The sequence below is a fragment of the Podarcis muralis genome, chromosome 2 (assembly GCF_964188315.1).
Source record: "Podarcis muralis chromosome 2, rPodMur119.hap1.1, whole genome shotgun sequence".
NCBI classification, from domain to species: Eukaryota; Metazoa; Chordata; class Lepidosauria; order Squamata; family Lacertidae; genus Podarcis; species Podarcis muralis.
This window is the reverse complement of record NC_135656.1, coordinates 57,492,827-57,513,010: the sequence shown is the minus strand read 5'-3', so window position 1 is coordinate 57,513,010 and position 20,184 is coordinate 57,492,827. Positions and strand designations below refer to the sequence as shown.

At 42.8% G+C, this 20,184-nt stretch overlaps 2 protein-coding genes across 12 annotated transcripts in view; one reads left to right on the top strand and one right to left on the bottom strand.

Moving 5' to 3' along the window:
* Positions 1–20,184, top strand: part of VDAC1 (voltage dependent anion channel 1) — a 376,203-nt gene that overhangs the window by 194,611 nt on the left and 161,408 nt on the right. The gene's annotated exons all lie outside the window — the stretch shown is intronic.
* TCF7 (transcription factor 7) overlaps positions 1–20,184 on the bottom strand; it is a 112,429-nt gene that overhangs the window by 20,294 nt on the left and 71,951 nt on the right. For 8 of the 11 annotated variants that reach the window (XR_003705227.2, XM_028718035.2, XM_028718038.2 and 5 more), the window contains exons 4-8: positions 14,550–14,682; positions 9,557–9,647; positions 4,725–4,811; positions 1,122–1,232; positions 312–474 (exon numbers count right to left, since the gene is read on the bottom strand). Coding sequence is in view for 10 of the 11 variants with exons in the window: in XM_028718035.2 (XP_028573868.2) it covers positions 312–474; positions 1,122–1,232; positions 4,725–4,811; positions 9,557–9,647; positions 14,550–14,682 (585 nt within the window). In the remaining variant the exon portion in view is untranslated. The remainder of the gene's footprint in view (positions 1–311; positions 475–1,121; positions 1,233–4,724; positions 4,812–9,556; positions 9,648–14,549; positions 14,683–20,184) is intronic. The other 3 variants (XM_028718040.2, XM_028718031.2, XM_028718033.2) reach the window with 1 other exon arrangement.

The window sequence follows — 20,184 nt, the reverse complement described above, 5'->3', positions numbered from 1 at the left end:
AAGGCCAGCCATCTTCCACCATCTTTCCCAACCCAGTGGAGTTGGGTCTGTATTTGCTCTTCAGGAGGCTGGATGAAGCCTGTGTTCAGACCCTGCTTGTAGGCTTCCCACAGACATCAGGCTGGGTGCTGTGAGAACAATATAGTGGACTAGATAGGCCTGATCTTCTAGTCAAGGCTCTCTCCATGTTCTTAAACCATGGATCCAAAAAGCCCACAGCCTCTGGAAGTACTGAAGATGCATTTGCTAGCGCATATCCATGACGCCTCCCTAGTCACCAGAACACCCCCACCTCCTTTTTGTGCTCTTACCCGCCTTCCTAATATCTGATTGATGGCTGCACTTTCTTTCAAGGTGCACTCAGCAATGACTGTCCCCCGCATCTCTTTCATATACAGCATGAAAGCGTTCAGAGGCTTCTTGATGGTAGGCTTCTTCGCTTCCTTCTCTCTCTTTGGTTCTGGTTGTGATTTCCTTGCCAGAAACAGGAAAAAACAGCAACCGGTTAGTAAAAAAGAACTGAGTGGTAACTGGAAATCTTGGCTGCTGGGAAAAGACTAAAATCCATGAGCCAAAACTTAGATTTAAATATATATATATATTAACAGTAAAATACAAACTCCAGCAATGGCCTAGTTGCTACCATTGGAGACACAATGCTGGACTCTGTACAATCTCTGATCTGATTCAGCACAGACAGATATTACCCGTGATTTATTAAATGTGAGGCAAAACCCACTGCATTTACAGTTCCAATTTGAAGAACAGTAAATGGTCTGCATCTGGGCTGGGGACCTCTGTGGTCCTCCAGGTGTTGTTGGATTCCAACTTCCATCAGCCCCAGCCCACATTCTCAATGGTCAGGGATGATGGCACAGGAACCCAGAAACATTTGAAGGGCATCAGTTCCCCCACCCTCATCGAAACAGGCCTTGGGGCAGGGGGAAGAAGAGTGGCTGAGAGAGGCGTGAAATGTCATCCTCCTAGCTATCTTTTCCCCACTGGAAGTGGCACCATACTGGCTCTGCTTTGCCAAGGAGAAGCAGCTTCAAAAAGGTGCAAAATGGATGCGGAATTATATCGTTCCAGCCTAACCTTTTCCCCAAGAACTGGTCACTTACATGCTCCGGTCGTAATGGTCAAACTCTTGTTTCCCAGAGGGAGATGTGATACCCGGGTGCGGGATTCCTGTGGTGTGCATTCCAGAGCCGAGCATCAAGGGATGTGTGATCCTGTAACATAAAGCATGTTTGTGACTGCCTGGGCTTTTAAACAGATTACATACTGGGTTTCATACTGCAGTTGGACTCATTCTAAATAAATGAGAGAGAGAGGACCACCTTTAAGAATGCTCAGTAGACAGTTTGATATTAAAACGGAAGGGTTGCATATTCAATGACAATTCCAAAAAACACCCAGCAGCAGAAACATGGTGGATGGGTTTCTAAAAGCTTACGCAGCTGCAAAAGGTCTGTAGCATGGATCCTTAGTTATATTCTGTGGAGCTGCCACATTCTGGAACAGGGCCATTGAATTAAGACAGGCAACACTGGGACATTTAGCAATGGCAATCCTACCTAATGATTTGTTTTTCAAGTGTTTGGAAGACAGAGGTTTGCCCACTAGGTGGCACTCTTTGAATTTTTCCTTCTATATTCATAGTAGCAACTGAGCAGGAGCCCATTAACTGAGTACAATTTACATGTGAAGTAGCTCTCTGACATCCATTTGCATTATCCTAGGTCATCCTGACATTCTGTAGTAGCAGCAGCAGCAGTAATAATAATAATAATAATTTATAATTTATACCCCACCCACCTGGCTGGGTTTCTGTAAGTGAAGCATTCTTCCTGAACTATAATAACACCCAAGAGTGCTGCATCGCAGCTCTTGACGAAGCTGATGGCAATGCCAAGCCAGACTTAGTATTTTCTCCTCATCGGGCCTGCAGTTAAATAGAGGCTACAAGACTTAATTTGGTGTGTGATTAAACTTAAAGAGCTGTACTTAACTGTTCTCAGCGCGCACACCAGTTTTCAGTTTCAAAGAGTGGGCATTTTGCACTGGCTTTTGGCTGCATATGTTTGGTTTGGGGCTGTCTTGCCCAAGTAATCCATGGTCCTAGTGACACTGTGAAGTGTGGCTAAGCCCATTTCAGGTTAGGCCTTGGGCAAAATTTTCATACCAACTGCTTTGCAAAAACAATATGGAATTAAGCCATTGGTCCATCTAGCTCAGTATCATCTGCTCTGATTGGCCATGGCTCTCCAGGGTTTCAGGCAGGGTTCTCTCACAGCCATATCTGGAGATACCAATGATTGAAGCAGATGCCCTCTCACTAAGCCTCAGCCTAACCGTGTGATCTAGCACCTCACGTTGGATATTCAGATCTCACTTGTTGACACTGTATTGTTAGGGCTGTAACATAAACATTATGGCCGTCTCCAGGCCTCATTGCCTCCCTGGAGCAATTCTGAGCACAATGGGACCTGGGAGGGTAAAGCCAATGCTATCATTGCGATCATAACACAGCTACTTAAGATTAATAGTTTATACACCCTTCATCAGGCCTGTAAAATATTTTCAGCACTGGAGAATGATGCTGTCAGTTTACCAAGCTTCATGACTGAAGCTTGAGACAGCAGGATTGCCCATGGGAGACAACCAACTGTTCATTAGCTCTGTTGGCACAAAAAGAAATGATGCTTGATTTTAATCTACTGGCATGACTTGAAGCTTGATCATTATCTGCCGAGGTGTGTGTTCTTGTCTGCGAAACCTGTAAAGTGGGAATGCTGGTATGATGAAGAATGAAACTGTCAGGCAACCAAGGAGGTCTGCAGAGTCATTTATCTTAAATATTAAGATGCTTAGACTGGAGTAGTTGCCTCCGGCAGGCTGAAAATTAAGGTAATAACAATAATACTATCGTCCTCATCATAATCAAGTGCCTTTTCGACTACTGTTCCTAAAGCAAATCCCATGATGTCTTCATCAAGAGACGTACCGAGCACTCTCATTAAGACTACACAGAGTAGAAGCCAAAGCTAGAGAGATGCCCAGCCAAGTGGTCCGTCTATCTATCTGTCTATCTGTCTGTCTATCATCTATCTATCTATCTATCTATCTATCTATCTATCTATCTATCTATCTATCATCTATCTATATCTATCTATCTATCTATCTATCTATCTATCTATCTATCTATCATCTATCTATCATCTATCTATCATCTATATCTATCTATCTATCTATCTATCTATCATCTATCTATCTATCATCTATCTATCTATCATCTATCTATCTATCTATCTATCTATCTATCTATCTATCTATCTATCTATCATCTATCTATATCTATCTATCTATCTATCTATCTATCTATCTATCTATCTATCATCTCTCTCTCTCTCTCTCTCTCTCTCTCTCACACACACACACACACACACACACACACTCCCCATAGGTTAAAGCTCATCCCTGTCGGACCTTCTCAAGACAGACAAGGAAGATGGAAATTGGCTTCAGATCCTTCTAATGAATTCTTGAACAACTCACAACCAGCATCTGGATTGGTAGTGCAGATCTGGAGGGGAAATGGGAAATTTGTGTTCCCTTATGAAGGCAGGTCTAAGTTTTTTAAAGTGTTGCATGGGGGGCACTGCAGCACACAGTCTTGCCACCACAAAAGGAACAGCCTGACAAAAGCAAATATTTGGTTTGTATCATGGTACACTGATGCTTCTAGTTTACTGCCATCCTCAGCCATTGTAAATTTCCATACATTTCCAGGTTACCAAAGCCAGCAATCTTAAGCCAAGGGAGGGCTCTTGTCAGGGGCCATACAAGGAATTAACTGAACAAGGAGGACATTGCCAGGCATCTGCCTTGCACTCAGGTAGTGCATGATGCATGGAGGAAAGCTGACAGTGGACTCAAGTAGTGGAGTGAGGTAGGAATGAGAACCTGACCTGATGGTTTGAATTTATCAGGTTCTCTGTCCCAAACAAGACCAATTTCTACTTTTGTTAGCTGAAGATGACGACCATTGCAGAGGTAGTAATAAGGGTACCCATTATGTTCTGTAGTATTATGAAGTGACACCACAAGGGGAGCCTTATGCTGGAGACAGACAACAGCGTTGTTGGTTCTTTTGAGAGTTGAAAGCAAAAAGGGACACCATTGCTTGCAATGTGTGTGCTCATCCTTCTTACCAGGCCTGATAAATAACTTTTGCAAAGTTTTGCATTGTTGTTGTTTATTAAAAAAAAAAAATCTGGGGAGGAAGAACTGTTTAACCACAGACAACAATAGAACAAAAGAAATGGGTGTGCACCATGAGAGGTGAAACCTTTCGTCAAAGCACTTGCAAACTCTATTTTTTGTCTCCAGCCACATAAGACTAAGAGACATACTGACGTTTGAGGCTGCAGTGGTGGTGCTCACATGAAGACGGACTTTACAGCATCTTCATGAGGGTTCTCTCTCTCCACCCCCTACTACTGTTGACCAAAGCCAAAATTGTGTTACTCCTTTTTGAGAGCGTGCTAAGTTTGTTTGTTGTTTTAAAGCATTATTATTTTAAAAAGCCACCTGCCTAAAACAGGAGAGTCCCTTCCCTGTTGCTGCCACCCAGAAGCCTCCCTAAGTGCTGCAAGCTTGAACGGCGTGGACTGCAAAAGAAGCAGAGCGATTTTGTCCTGACTTAGGCAGCTCATACTTACCTAGAGAAAGAAGCCCCAGCAGTGAGCGCCGACGTATAGGGCTGTCTAAATCCACATGACTGGAAAGGACAGACAGGCTGGCTCTGCCTGGGATCAGGAAGAAAGAGTCCATAAAGCATCTATATCGGTGCCACCTTTCCTGCATACCCTTTTCCCAAGTGGACTCGTCACGGACTTGTATTTTTGGGAAAAGGAGAAGCCTCCTGTTGTACATTGGCTTCTGTCCCAATGGGGAGGTGAGGTGAGGTGAGCTTCAGCTGGAGGTGGGTCTAAACAGGTCTACAGGAAAGTTCCACTAATGCCACCTTAAAACCCTACCTGTGCTTATTATACTCCCAGCTCTGCAATGTTGCTAAAGAACTAGGCCTTGATCCAAGTTGATTTGCACACAAGCTTCTTGACGCAGCCTCCCTATAGCCCTAAAAGGGTGACATTTCAAATCCTACTGCATGTCGATTCCAAATGCTTTCTCCTTAGCTGTAATTGAAGCAGGAACCTTTGGGTTTGGAGTGCTGTTGATGGCATTGCTTACTCTTGATTCTGTACCTTAGTCCCTAAAAGCTGTTGCAGGGTGAGGATGAGCAGGATCAGCATGAGTGGCACAGCTGGAAGACTGAGTGGAGTTCAATCTCCCACAATAGTTTGTGCTTGCTCTTTGATCTATGCCCTTGCTCCCCTCGTGGGTTAGTGCTAAGCAGTGGCGTAGCGTGGGGGGGTGCAGGGGGGGTCAGCCGCACCGGGCGCAACATCTGGGGTTAGGGCAAATCCACAGGTTAGGGGGCGCAAATCCACGGGTTAGGGGGCGCAAATTACTTGCCTTGCCCCGGGTGCTGACAACCCACGCTACGCCACTGGTGCTAAGGCCTGGGTAGCCATCTCTGTATCAATATTAATAGGCATATTACAGTGGCTGTTGAGTTCTGAGTCAGTAGGTTCAAATCACACTTGAACTCATTAGGTGAACTTAGACAACTCTCTGCTCCTTCTCCCTAAGCCTGAATAATAATAATAATAATAATAATAATAATAATAATAATAATAATAATGGAGGCCTACTTGACAGGCTGAACAGAGGGATCAATGACATATGCAACACTTTAAATCTCCTAAGTATTATTACTATTCCTACTAATTCATTACTTGCTTAAAAACTTGCAACCCAAGCAACATTGCTGCAAACTTAGGAGCACATGTAAAAATATGCTGAACACTAGCTAAGTGCTACAACAGAAAGCAGGCTTTTGAAGTTTCAACATTTGGGCCTTGGAGATGAGCACACAGTTTAATTCTGAAGTGACATTTATTATTCCATAGGCCAAGATTCCCCAAGAAAAGAAATGGTTGTAGCCAAGGAAGTTTTTCATCAATGTGAACCTGACATGGAAATTATTTCAACTGGAAAATCAATCCACGATTCTGACTATTCAGAATGAAAGTGCTTTTTTTGTATGTGTCTGTATGTGTGTGTTTTTTAAAAAAACCCTGTGAAAGTAGAATGGAAATATTTATTTACTTAAGTTATTTCAAAACCAGCATGAGGCATCAAGTTAAATTGTTGCCTACGTAGCTCATATTGTGCAGCTGACACCATTTACAAGGCTTTTTAGGGAAGGTGTGTTTGCAGCTAAGCTTCAGTGAACAAGCTCACCAGACTGGACTGCAAGTCATTTTTATTTGAGGTTCTCGACTTGTCATTCCACCTAATTAAAGGGAGACTTATTACAGGGCCTCTTCCCCAAAATACTTGGCAGGTACAAAGGACATTCCTGCCGAACTCTTTCTTGCTAAGGAAAAGCTGCTTCCTGCATTCAGACCCCTTTGTGTTTGAAGTCAGCCTCATTCCAGATCAGTGAACGTTCAGAGCCATTCACATACCACAGTGCTTGTTACTGGCAGATGGGGGCTCTGAAGTCTTCCTCCTCCTCCACAATTAATTTCAGCACTGCTAACGCTGCCAAACCTCTGCAAAGCATGGTGTGGAGAGACCAAGTAACAAACCCCCACCCCTGGATGTATTATTGGAGGGGCAACAGTTGCACTTGCTTGCAGACAGCTCAGTGAATGCAAACGGGAGAAGATCGCATACAGTATATAGGCCGGGAAACATTTAAACTGCAAATTTGGAGAAGCCAAGTAAATATAAAATCCCCGAGAACAAGTTTTTAACTAAGTGCTTCTATCTTACTGAGCTTGCAGACAAATTAAGCCACACCTAACTTTCTTAGAGCTCTATGCAATGACTGCAATCCAAAGATAAACTTGCACCAGAGCTTTATAGGGTCACAAAGTGTACTTCTGCGTAAGCATCTGAAGTACAACCACATGCAAATGGTACTGTGCATACATTGTGGGATTTTCCACTGCACGCTGATGCACCAGGAGTTCATAGCCAAGTGCTGCAATCCAGCAAGCTCTGGGAAATGCTATCATAACATCTTTATGATTTACATATGGGTTTCCTCAACGTTTTTATAGGTATTTGAATTTTGTACAGGAATTTCGCTGCATTTAGGAATGTCAATATGAGTGGAAGAGTGCAAAGTCATGGCCATATCGGGGCTCCCTGTTGCGCATTTAGGGACACAGCTGGGTTGTCATTTTTTACGTATGCTGTGAGAAACAAAAACCGGTGGTGTACTATCAGCAAACACAATTTCTGCATAAAGCATGAAATTGGTCTGACTCTGCTGTGCACCTAGGTTTGGAGAAGAGAGATAGACCCTTTCCTGATATGCTGTGAGTCCCATTCCTGCTGCAGTGTTGCTGGTTTTTTAAAACAGAAAGATGTAAATGAAGACACACATTTAATGTAACATGTAGCCTGGCGCATGGTCAGATACAAAGGAATTTTCTACATATGTGCAGGCCTCTGGATTCCAGCGCCAGTGCAACTGGAAGAAAAACTGGGCTTCCTCTAGATGCAACTTTTTGATGGAAACAGACATTGCATTGAAAATGGAGAAATACTTGGTGCTGGCTATGAGGAGAAATTGCTAATGGAATTTCTGCCTCCTGATCTCTTTAATCCCTTACTAAAAATCTGGCTGTCTGATCACTAGTGGTTAAAGTTGGCAAGAGGGGATAATAGAAAGTAAAAGCATGAAGATGCTGCCCGATCAAGCAACAAACCAATATTAGTATCAGTATCAGCTTTGCTTTCTAGAAGCAGGGTTTGTGCCTTACATACTTCCTGTCTGTCTTTTCTGCGGACACCCTTCCAAGCTGACACAAAAATAACTCAGAGGTCTTCCTATCCTCTCCAAATTAGTTTATTCCTTTTAAACGGTAGTTAATCATCACCCAAATTATAGCAAGTCTAGGACAGATACAATGTTAAACATAAAACATCTAAAGAACCAACCAACCAACCAACCAACCAACCAACCATAAAGCCTGAAGCTTCAGGTGCCTCTTCTTTGTGAATAAATATATAGAACATCATTTGGTAGTCAAATATTGTATTGCATTGCTTTGTGATGTGTTTTATTGCATCTCCCTTAGGTGATGTACTTAACATGCCTGTGCCACAGTTATGGCAGAAATTCCTATCTGCATACTGCTAAGGATGGATGAATCTGCAAATGATGGTTTCTTTCCATTTCTCATTCTTCCAATCTTAAGTTTAGTTCTCCAATATCAGTTTGCACATTTTGTGTGTGTGTGTGTGTGTGTGTGTGTGTGTGTGTGTGTTAAAAAATCTTTGTGGAAATTCACTAACATTTTAGTGTGAATTTCTCCCAAGATGCACATGTTTATATGCAGTTTTACATTTTTGCAAAACAGTATTGCTGAACATAATGCATCTTTGTAGGTTACTTTCACTAACATGTGCATTTTTATGCACAATTTGTCCCAGTACATTCATTTTTGCACACATTACTTGGCTGGAGAACTACAGCGCAAAATTCAGAAAAGCACAAATTTTGGAGGCTGTCTTTAGATTTCAGCATCGTTTTGGAAAACACAAATTAGTTAGGTTCACCTTTAAATGCAAACTGAACCAAATATCTCCCCCATCTCTACAGAGTGCGTTCAGCTGATATGTTGGAACCTTGCTCTCTAGTATTATTATTATTTGTAGTAGTAGTAGTAGTATTCTGGCAACCTCTTCAGTTCAGAAATGGTGGGTTGAAGTTTCTACAATTCCACATTGTCATGCATTGCACAGTTCTACCAATGCCTGCTGCATCATGTAAGTGAATTAAAACATGGAAGGGGTGGGGAGAGGTCTACTTATGGTTGAATGTGTGTTGAATGCCTTTGTCTCCTCAGCTTCTGGCCTAAATATACAGCCATGAAATGGAGAAAATGCTGTCCATCTTCATTTAAAAGACTCTGCCACAGATTGCATTTTCCCTCTCTCTTGCATGTTTACCAGGACCCACACTGGATTACCATTAATCCATAGTAAGAAGGGAAAGGCCATCTGTAGAAACATATGTTTTAGGGACCGAATTTAACAACAACATTTCTTCAATAGCTCAGGTATGCACATGCCCGTGGTGAGAAGAAAGCAAATTCTATGTCCTACCACGCTCTTCCTTGTTATTGGCATTTCAGAATGGCAGCATGGGGCTGAACAAGAGATTCTAGGCCAAGGGTCAACACAACAGTCCTTGATCAAAGTAGGAGAGCAGGAGAGAGAACCAATATCTTGCTCAAAATCTTTTCCCCCCACACCTAGACCAGTGCCAAGAACTAATTGTGGTGCCAGGGAAAAGTATACTGAAGTGTGTACATATACAGTTTCAGGTGTTGTGGAGAATGGTTGGTGTTGCCCAGGTAGCCCAATTTGGACAAACTTCCCTCAGTTATAGGTATTTAATACTTACCATCCCATAGAAGGTGTTATCTGTCCAACTCCACTAGGAGGGAGGGAATAGAAACCAGAAATGTCTGATGTTTGAGAAGGACGGTGTACACCTGGCAGAAAATCGAAACATCAGGAAGTTTAGACGAAGCAATCTCTAGCTTTCTTTTAAGTAGCATTAACCTGGCTAAAATGGACATGGTTCAAAGGTTCAGTATTTCTTAGCATCCAATAATCAGAATTGTTTAACTTACTTTGTCTCTCCCTTGTCCTCCATTTCTGGACTTAATAAATATCCTTAGGCTTTCCTATCTATTAAGATTCTCTTCAACAGAATACTGTAATCAGACAATCAAGGTACAGCACTGATGGGGTGAGGAGTACAGGAAGTGAGTGGGACAAAAGTATCCGGAGTACGCAAAAGATGAAGTTGGTGCGGCGTAGTCAGCCAAGGTAGGGCACTGAAGGAGGTGGCAAGTACAGGAAATGAGTGGGACAAAAGCACATGGAGTAGAGACAAGATAAAGCTGGTGTAATGCAGCAGAAAAGATTTGAGTTGGGGAGTCCTCAGTTCAAAATCTCACCTCAGCCACCCACACAACCTCAAAAGATGGCCTTGGGCCAGCCTTCTCCGCCTCATCCCCAAACCCCTATCTATAATAGAGGGATGGCAATGTGGGCCTACACCACAATGCTGCGGGAAGCATGGCAGAGATAATATATGTGAAGTACTTTGAATGCGGTATGTAACTTCTAAGTATTATCATCAAAGTACAAAAAACCCCAACCACCACCAAGTTAAGTCACCGGTTTTCATATGGGGGCTTGGAAAGGTAATTTACTCAGGAATGAGTGGATGGTCATTAGAAGGAGCATGAGTGTGGGAGAAAAGGGGTGGGGAAAGGATTTCTTTCTTTCTTCTCAATTCACCCAGTGCACATCAGTTTGCTAAAACAAACTATATGTCTCACTTAATTCTTCTTCCTCCTTTAGGACCTTAGTTTCTTGGTTTCTGCTGCTTCTGTTTAGCACACCAGTTTGTTGACCAACTGGGGTATGTTAGTTCCTAGAGAAGTTTTTTTTTCTCCCTTCCACCCCAACTTTCTATAGTTTAAAATATATCTATGTTAATTACCAACAAGAGACAGAATCTTAAATAGAATGAGCACTATCGCGACATTAGGTTGCATTCTTATTGTGTTTGGAAAAAGTGTATGCTGCTTCTTTCTGACTGCAGGTTATGTTTAGCACCCCCACCCCCCAGGGTGGCTGAATGGCCTTCACGGAATAATAATCTTTTAGGTGATATGGAAATTCCACCACATGTGTTTGATCTGTGATGGTGGTTTCATGTATGAAAGTCATTGCTTGGTATCACAAACACTGTATACACGAACCTGTGTGCAGGGTGAAAAGAGAACAAACTATGCAGGTGGTGGCAGTGGTTGTAACTACCTGAGAGACAGCCCTCTGCGGCCTCCAGCCAATGTTACAATATCACACAACTGCTTAGAAATCCAAAGCAGTACGGGATGTGGTAATACTCATTCAATCATAAGCAGAGCCTCCTGCTTCCATTCTCCATCTGTAAAGATGGGCAGTTACACTTTGGTCACATCCAGAAGGACGCTTCAGATTACACTTCCCACTTCAGGGCAACGTACTTCGAACATGGTGATGTTCCTTTATGGAAGTGTTCCCATTGGCTTCTCACATGAGTAAAAATCACGAAATCAGAAATAAGTGGTAAGCCTCATCAAAATTCCCACGTTGCAATTTTAATCGCTGACAGGAATGAGCAGCCTTAATTATTTTTTCCAGTCTGTAAAAATGAATTAAGACAGCTCCTTTCTCTCACATAAGCTGCCTCATCATAAACTTAAGGATGCTGTGGATCTGCTGTGGCGCATGTCCAATCCATGAGAGTCCTTAAGCCATGGGCCTTCTACAGTCAGTCACACTGGGATTCTGTCAGCAGCCACAGCAACAAGCTTAACTTCAAGCCAGCCCATGCAACAGGGGAGCTTTCCATCCTCAGGGTAGACTTGTGTTATGGCTTTTTATTCTAAGAATAAGTCTCTTGAGGTGCACTCACAGAGACTTTCAAAGCCTCTTCAAAAGTCATGGGACTTATTCTGTGGGTATGTTCAAGGACAGCTGGATATAAGGTACTTTGTGTTATATTCCCTGAAGAGCCAAGCAAGATTTGAACTATCCTCATTCACCACTTCCTGCCAGACTTCAATATTTGCCCTTAGCTAAGCTTCTTGTAGGTTATAATTCGTTAACTCTTTTTATTCTTGTGTTTTAGGTTTAATTTTCTCTGAATGCTGGTGGGAAATTTTAGATCCAAGAGACTAGATGTGTAGAGAACATGTTCAGTTTGTAGGGAGCAGGAGAATGAAAAGTCTTCTGAGCCCAGGTCAAACATTCTCAACATTTTCTGGGGTCTAAAGCGCAGCAGAATAATTCTCTAAGGGGCTTAAGATAGCACATGTGCTAACTTCATGACATTTGCTAAACACACTCCTTAACAGCCTTGGTGTTTGGCAGCATGCTTAACCATACAAGGTGCATTGCTTTGCTATTGCTTAGGAACTTGAGTAGGGCTTAGCGGCTTAGAAAAAGGGGGGGGGAAGCAACCCCCCCCGCAAGACTAGCAAGACGTTTCGTCTTGCGAAGCAAGCCCATAGGGAAAATCGTCTTGCGAAGCAACTCAGAAACGGAAAACCCTTTTGTCTAGCGGGTTTTCCGTCTTGCGAGGCATTCGTCTTGCGGGGCACCACTGTATTCTGAATCTCAGAAGCCAGAACAGCAAGAGGGATCGCTGTGCAGTGAAAGCAGCAATCCCTCTTGCTGTTCTGGCTTCTGTGATAGCTGCACAGCCTGCATTTGCTCCATAAGACGCACACACATTTCCCCTTACTTTTTAGGAGGGAAAAAGTGAGTCTTATAGAGCAAAAAATACAGTAGTTCTTAAATGACAAGCTGTAAAGCTGGTAAATGTAAAATCCTGCACATCCTAGCATAAACCATCAGTTTTCCTTTGCCCCGTGACAAAGAACTGAAGCAATCAAAATGGTCTTGATTTTTTGTTTTTATAAGGGATGCGGGTGGCGCTGTGGTCCAAACCACAGAGCCTAGGGCTTGCCGATCAGAAGGTCGGCGGTTCGAATCCCCACGATGGGGTGAGCTCCCATTGATCAGTCCCTGCTCCTGCCAACCTAGCAGTTTGAAAGCACATCAAAGTGCAAGTAGATAAATAGGTACTGCTCCGGTGGGAAGGTAAACGGTATTTCCGTGCACTGCTCTGGTTCGCCAGAAGCGGCTTAGTCATGCTGGCCAAATGAGCTGGAAGTTGTATGCCGGCTCCCTTGGCCAGTAAAGCAAGATGAGCGCCGCAACTCCAGAGTCATTCGCGACTGGACCTAACAGTCAGGGGCCCCTTTACCTTTAAGGGTAGGAAGTACCTAACAGTTTTGTACCACTGACTGCAATTTCATGACACAATAAGCCAGGACTCCTGGCTGACCCTATCTTACTGTGAAAGAGCAGCATGCTAGTACGCACAACCTGTTCTTCCTTTGCATGTGTGGATAAAACAAACCAGGAGAGGGTATCTTATTATGATGTGTGAACCCAGGATTCATGAAGTCAACTTTAACCCTGGCTTACATTTCTGTCTTGATTGAGAGTAAGCTCCAGGGTTCACATGCCACGATAACCATATTTAAATATTGTTTTATGTTCCCATTCAAATTCCCCTAAAATGCAGACCAAGAAGGACACTGGCCGTGCTTCCATTCTACAATTCTATGATTCTGTGATAAGCTATCACATTCCAGTTAGCTTTATCTGCATATGAGAAGAAAGGGACAAAACAACAATAATCTAGGGATCTTAGTTCATCTTGACATGTGAATGTGGCTACTAACTTTTTAAAATATTTTTATTAACACAGAAACAAGGTGCGTATATTCCATAGTTTATAGGATAAATGCTATTATGTGACACTGTGCCCACTACAATATGAGAAAGGAAACAAATTTACTCTGGAAATTTAAAGACAGACAATATTATTATACTGTCATTATTCAGCCAATGGAAGTTGAGCCACAATACATCAAACATCACAGTGGCATATCTCTCACTTATTTTGATGGGCTCTTTGAAGAAATGTCATGCAGAAACCACCAGGAAAAAATGCTTTTGGTCCCAGTCGTATCTAAATACTCAGCTTAGGCACACCTCGACACTGTGAGGGGGTTGTGAAAGAAAATACCACTAAATGTCAGAAAAGAGTGTGTGACCAAGACCACAACTTGCTCTTGAACCCACATTAATCACTCAGGGCCAAACTTAGATGAGAAGCAGGAGGCCCATGATTAGGGTCATACATGTTTTCAGGTTTTATTTCATTTTACTAATTAGCAGCCTCACATGGTTGCCTTGAAGTCTAGGGAAGGATTCTTCTTTGAGGAAGTGCTTGACCCCTTTCCCCTCCCTGCAATGTCTCCATTCCAAATCATCTAGCAAGCCAATCACCCACCAAGATCAAAGCACATTTGCCTTTGTAAAAAGTATTTTTTTAATCCCAAGGAGGAGGGCAAAAGCAGCAAACTGGAACAATTTTTGAGAGTCAAGTGGCCGGTAGGGAAGGGTTAAGCACCCCTCCTCCTGCTGCTTCTTTGCTCACAAGGGCCCCTGAATGCTGCCCCTAAAAGTGGAAATACATATGCCAGCAGCTTTGGTGCTTGAGAATAGCTTTCAGACATTCATAGGTGATGTGCAAAATGGATGAGGATGGCTGTGAAATACAGTTCAAGGGTGAATATTTGCAGTAATCATTCTGACTTTCATTGATATGGGTAAAGTTTAGTGAGTTGACAATCCTATTATCAGCCTACCTTTTTTTTTTTAACCCATAGGTTTTCTAAAATTATTTTCAGACGCCTCCCCTCCTCTCCCCCATTCCCTGCAAAGTAAATAGAGGAAGCTGATAGCATCATGGTTACCTTGTTTCTGGTTGATGTCAGCTGGCAGGTGTGGCGAATGGGAGCCATGGCTGAAATGTTCATTGCTGTATGGGATGAGTGGCGTGAGTGGATGGACACCATGGGACGGCTGCACTACAGGAACCTTGTTGGACTGAAAAATACAAGTCAGAGGAGAGAGGGGCTTGAGTAATTTGAGCCTTTTGAGTTTCACAGTTCATGAGGGTGGGGTGACAGAGAGACGGAGGCATCCTAAAATGAACCTTACCGATGGCTAAGTAAGTTTTAAAGTAGCTGTCTATGTCAGAAGCAACACAGGGGCTGTTCCACAGGCAGGACAGAAGCCTTAGAGACAAATACATGAAAGCAAACACTCCAGCCTGGGTATGGCTGCAAGTTCTGAATCCAGGTCTGGCTCTGCTTTTGTTAGCAAGATGGTTGGAATGATAATGAATGGGAAACAGGCCCCATCAAAGGGGAGGATTCACAGGCCCATTTATCATGCCACTCTAATTGTCTAAATGTGCTGTGCTCTTGTGTGAAGCCAAAGTCTAGAGATTGTTTCTGTGACATGGTCTTCCCAGATGAAGTGCTTATCTCCATCAGTATATCACAACGTACCACCTTTAGAGTGATATGTTTTACTTTTACAGAGCTCATGGAAGCAGGCAAGCAGGCTTGCACGCATGGTGAAGATCACCATACAGCCAAAGAACTACAGGCTTTCAGGTGCGTCTTGACAGCTTCTTGGGAAAGTCTCGTCTCACAACTACTGCAATCTTTAAAGCAGGGATGGGGAACCAGTGAGTACTCAGAAACTGTTGGACTCCCATCACCCTTAGTCAGCGTGACTGATGATAACTGTTAACAGGCACTGTAGTTAAGCAACTTCTGGTGGGTGGGATGTCTCCATCCCTGCTTTAGAAGCTTGCAGGCATGTTGCTGAAGTCACTGAATGGGTCTTTCCCATAGAACTCTCTGTAGGGTGATGGCACCATGGAAAGACCCATGTTGCTGCAGGCCTTTAAACACTGCAGCAGACTGTGGGGTGAGCCTATGGAAAAGGAGGGCCCATGGCATTACTGCATGGTGTCTAGAACACCAGAGTGTGGCAAGCACACATGCACAACCTCTCAAACCCATGCTTTGTGGGCCACATCTGATGGGTCTCAGTTTTAGAGGACCCACTTAGAGGAATTACTTTTGAATGGGGAGTATCCACCAGTGCTTTTATGTGAAGCTACTTCACGTTAAGAAATTATTCTTCAGTCTTAGGGTCCGTAAATGCCTTCACTCTGGGAATTTCAGCTCATTCATAAGGAATGTGTCAAACAAGCACACAACATTCAGCTTCTACCTTGCACCTTCCAAAAGGAGGGCGACATCATATAGCAGCTGATTCCTCTAAGGTTATTATTATTATTTAAAAGCAAGAATTGGAAGAGAAGACTAGACCATGAACCGTCAACCCTTTTCTGACAGAGCAAACACAGAGGAGCTTGTTTTAAAAGCAGCATATGAAGAAGCAGTTTTGCTTCTTTCCTGACTGCCTCAAGCATTTCTGCCATTTCATACTTGCCCAGTTTCGCCCACAGTTGCCTTTAAATTGACACTGACTTCACCAGAACTGGAAAAATCAAATTTGTCACTCAGAAACAGAGAAAAAACTCAGAAAATAATCTCATGAGGAATAATAAAGGTAGGATCAGTAGAGGCAGGGATCTCACTCAGTGTTAAAAATGGAGCACCGCACATGTTCTACATGGAAAAACACTTCCGGAAAGGAAAGGAATGAAGCTGCGATTGATAATGTCACGCATATGTTTTGTGGACTGTACACATGATAGCAAGAAGTTGGTGCTAATAACTCCTGTTTCTGAGGACCTATGTTATGGAGTGTATGAAACCACTATCGGCATGTCTCCCAGAATATCTCCCCATGCCTTTTGCAAACAGCAGCCAGTGAACTGGAATGGGATAGAGAAATGCTCCCGAGGAAGACATCAGCTATGCATGTGCTGCCGAAATACACATGTCCCACCATCACTAGAGTTGCCAGGGGTCAGGAGTTAGAGCCCATGGAAAATGCTCTGTTCATTCTGAGATATGCAACCACTGCATGTGCTGCCACCAAATCATACATGATTATCAGGCCCCAGCAAATGGTAACACAATGCAATTGTGCCACAACAGAAGTGGGGGGGGGGGGAGACAGGAAATAGCCCTATTCTCAGACCTACATTTTATTTATCTAACCAAATCTGTACCCTGCCTAACTGTAAATTAAACCTCTACACGGCTTTATGGTTAAACATATTTTTAAAAATATAATATGCGCATGTATAGAACGTTACTGAAGAAAGTAAGCAAAGCCACAGAGTAAAGTCAGAAATTTGTATTATGGCAGGGATCCCCCCTGCCATAGAAACTATTGTGGGAACCACTAAATACCAATTTCACATAAGAATAACTGGTGATGCGAAGACGACCTCCCCACAACAAATGAAACACAGACAAACAAATGCAGGCAACCCCCTAAACCTCAGTTTTCACATCCCTGCCCCTCCTATTTTTTTAAAAGAATGAAATTTAGGGGGTTGTTTTACTTCTGTGAAATGGATGGAATAAAGAGGCCACCTATCAGAGTCCTGTTTGGACTGTGAGCAGCCATATTGAAACCTGGAGTCCTGAGCCTTGCTTCTGAAGTCTAAAGTTGAGAAGGCCAAACTCTGAGCAACTTGGTCAGCCTAGAGAGGCTTTATGCCGCTGCTATTCACAAAGCCAATGACTTACACTCCTTGCATTCACTTCTGTGCCTCACGAGGTTCAGGTTCAAAGCACAAAGTTCTCCAGAAGTCCCGACATGCTACTGCAGCCACGTGTGCAGCAGCGCAACCCCATATTTGCTTGTTTGAATCAAAAAAGCTTTTCTATGAAGCTCCCTAACCAGCCAAGTAAAATAGCTGGTTTCTGCCACTGCTGGCTTGGCTTGAGCACTCTCAGGTCTTTTGCCTTCTGGAGCCGACACTGGGAACTAGCAGCCAGCACAACTCTCCCCATTGTACCCAGGGTGCCTCTGGATGGGTGCTTATTCTGGGAATGATTTTGATTGTTTTTAGGGTTCAAAAATGCCAGCCCTAACCCCTACCCCGTCAAATTCAATTGGTTTTTACCATTTACATGCAAAATCTAGTAAGTTTTTAAAAAACCAAACTGTTGCCAATGACCCATTTACAGCGACTCATCTGCAATAGTAAACCCCTGTCTAGCTGCACCCCCAGAAGCAGCAGGCCAGGAGGTGGTTAGGCAAATTAAACATCAGTGGGTATTAAGTGGCTAAATGCTCACTGAACTGCAACCAAGGAGAAAGCATCCCCCAAGCTAGGAATGTGAGCACGATGTTCCTGAAGTGAGAAACGAGGTCTCCCACTTGATTTTATAACTGTTCATACTGTACTCTCAAACATATCAGCCCTATAAAATTAGAGCACTAGTAGTTAATCTCATTGTAGTGAATCAAGCTTAACATCTCAGCCAGGGCTAGCCCAAGGTTGTCTTTTTTTCCTGCTTTCCTAAGAAAACTCTTTATATTCCAAACAGCACAGCAACACATGACATGATGAGCTAGCTGTGATACTATGAGCTTATTTGGTTATTTATGCCCGTTGCTTCTTTTCCTTCCCCTTGCCACTTTTTTCCTATGCCACAAACAGCTAATGGACATCAGAAGGCTTCCTACTGTCTCCTCCTGGACAGAAAGGAACATCGACCAGCCAGAGATGCCTTTGTGCACCTCTCCTCCATAAGTGCAAACAGTGGCTTCTCTCCCCAATGCATTATAGAACCAAGACAGGCACCTCTGAAATTGAGTCACCCTGATGATTGCTTAGTTCGCCTCCTTGGTTGGGCCAGCTCCGATTCCAACTGTGAATGCATTTACTCAGAAGTAAGAGCTGGTTAATGCAACACCACCTTTTATGCCTGCACTAGCAATTCCAAATGCTTTTAGGTGTCTATATCTATCTATCTATCTATCTATCTATCTATCTATCTATCTATCTATATCTATCATCTATCTATATCTATCTATCTTTAGATTGTTAGATTTTTACTGCCAAGGAGGGGGAAGGTAATTGTGGATTTTCTGCCTCAAGTACCAAAATAGCTTGAAATTTAACTTGACCTACAGTTCTGCAAAACATCTTGGGCCAGCCCTGCCAACAGTCTGCCAAACATGCATGTACAGTGGTACCTCGGGTTACATCCGCTTCAGGTTACATCCGCTTCAGGTTACAGACTCCGCTAACCCAGAAATACTACCTCGGGTTAAGAACTTTGCTTCAGGATGAGAACAGAAATCATGCAGCAGCGGCGCAGCAGCAGCAGGAGGCCCCATTAGCTAAAGTGGTGCTTCAGGTTAAGAACAGTTTCAGGTTAAGAATGGACCTCCAGAACAAATTAAGTACGTAACCAGAGGTACCACTGTATTGGCATAAACCTAATATGTGATTTGGGTAAGCATCCATATGTAAGTTCTTCTGTGCTGGTGCTTTACTTCTCAGCTAATGGCCATGTCAGCACAGATAGTCCGAAGTGGCACACCTAGCTGGAGCATTCAATCACAGAAGAGTGGTGGTAAGGTCATATAAGCAAGGTCATGAAGATAGGTCTTTGGAAATGTTAAGAAATGTGCAGGTAGTGAGGGCCACCTAGCCAGCAGCTTTAAAACTACTCTAGAGTGAATGAGTGCTCTGCTTGACCAATCCTGATGGGTTATTCTCTTAGAACAAGCACAACCTTCCATTTGAAAAGAGAACCCTATCAAAACCTTTTTTGTTTATGGCATATGGTTAATTCATAATCAAATTAATTGTGAAACCATTCAGCACAAGATTTTCATTAAATTGCAGAAATTTTATTCCAAAGCCTTGCCATCACATTTTTTAAGTATTTAAGGTGCCCCAAGAATCTTTGCTGGTTTGCTGCAAAAAGACTAACATCAATATACCTCTCTGAAGGTTTGCAGATTTATTTGTGTGGGTTTTTTTTAAAAGCTTAGATTGAAGAGATTCCTTTCTTATTAAAACCCCCCAGTTTTTATTAGTTTTTAAACAAATACGAATACAAGGACCATTAAACATTTATCCAGCAGTGCATCTAATGGTGTTTGTTTTATTCATTTACTCAAGACATAAACTTACACATTCAATGTTCAAACATATTACTTAACATAACCTCCCCACTGATAATATTTAGTGGTTGGTATAACAAGGTCGAGGAGATTCTTAATAAAAAGTATGTTATCGCTAAAATGCAAATTGGGCTTAAAATCTGAAGTGTTTAAGTAAGTAAGTAAGTAAGTAAGTAAGTAAGTAAGTAAGTAAATACACCCAACCCTCTCATTCTCTACAAGACTGCCTCAACCACGAGACCCTGACAGGCTCTTAGTCTCTTGGTAGATCGGACGATTCCTTAATTCTCTGTGGATACAATCCAAGTAAAGTTTTCTTGTGGACTTCAGCAATTTAAGACTTGGCACTCACACCTTTTAGGCAGTCCATAAGAAGTTAACTACTAAATTAAGTACTTGGCACACTCCCAAAGTTCTTGTGGACACACACCTGCAAATTTCATTTATTTACCAGATACATAATGC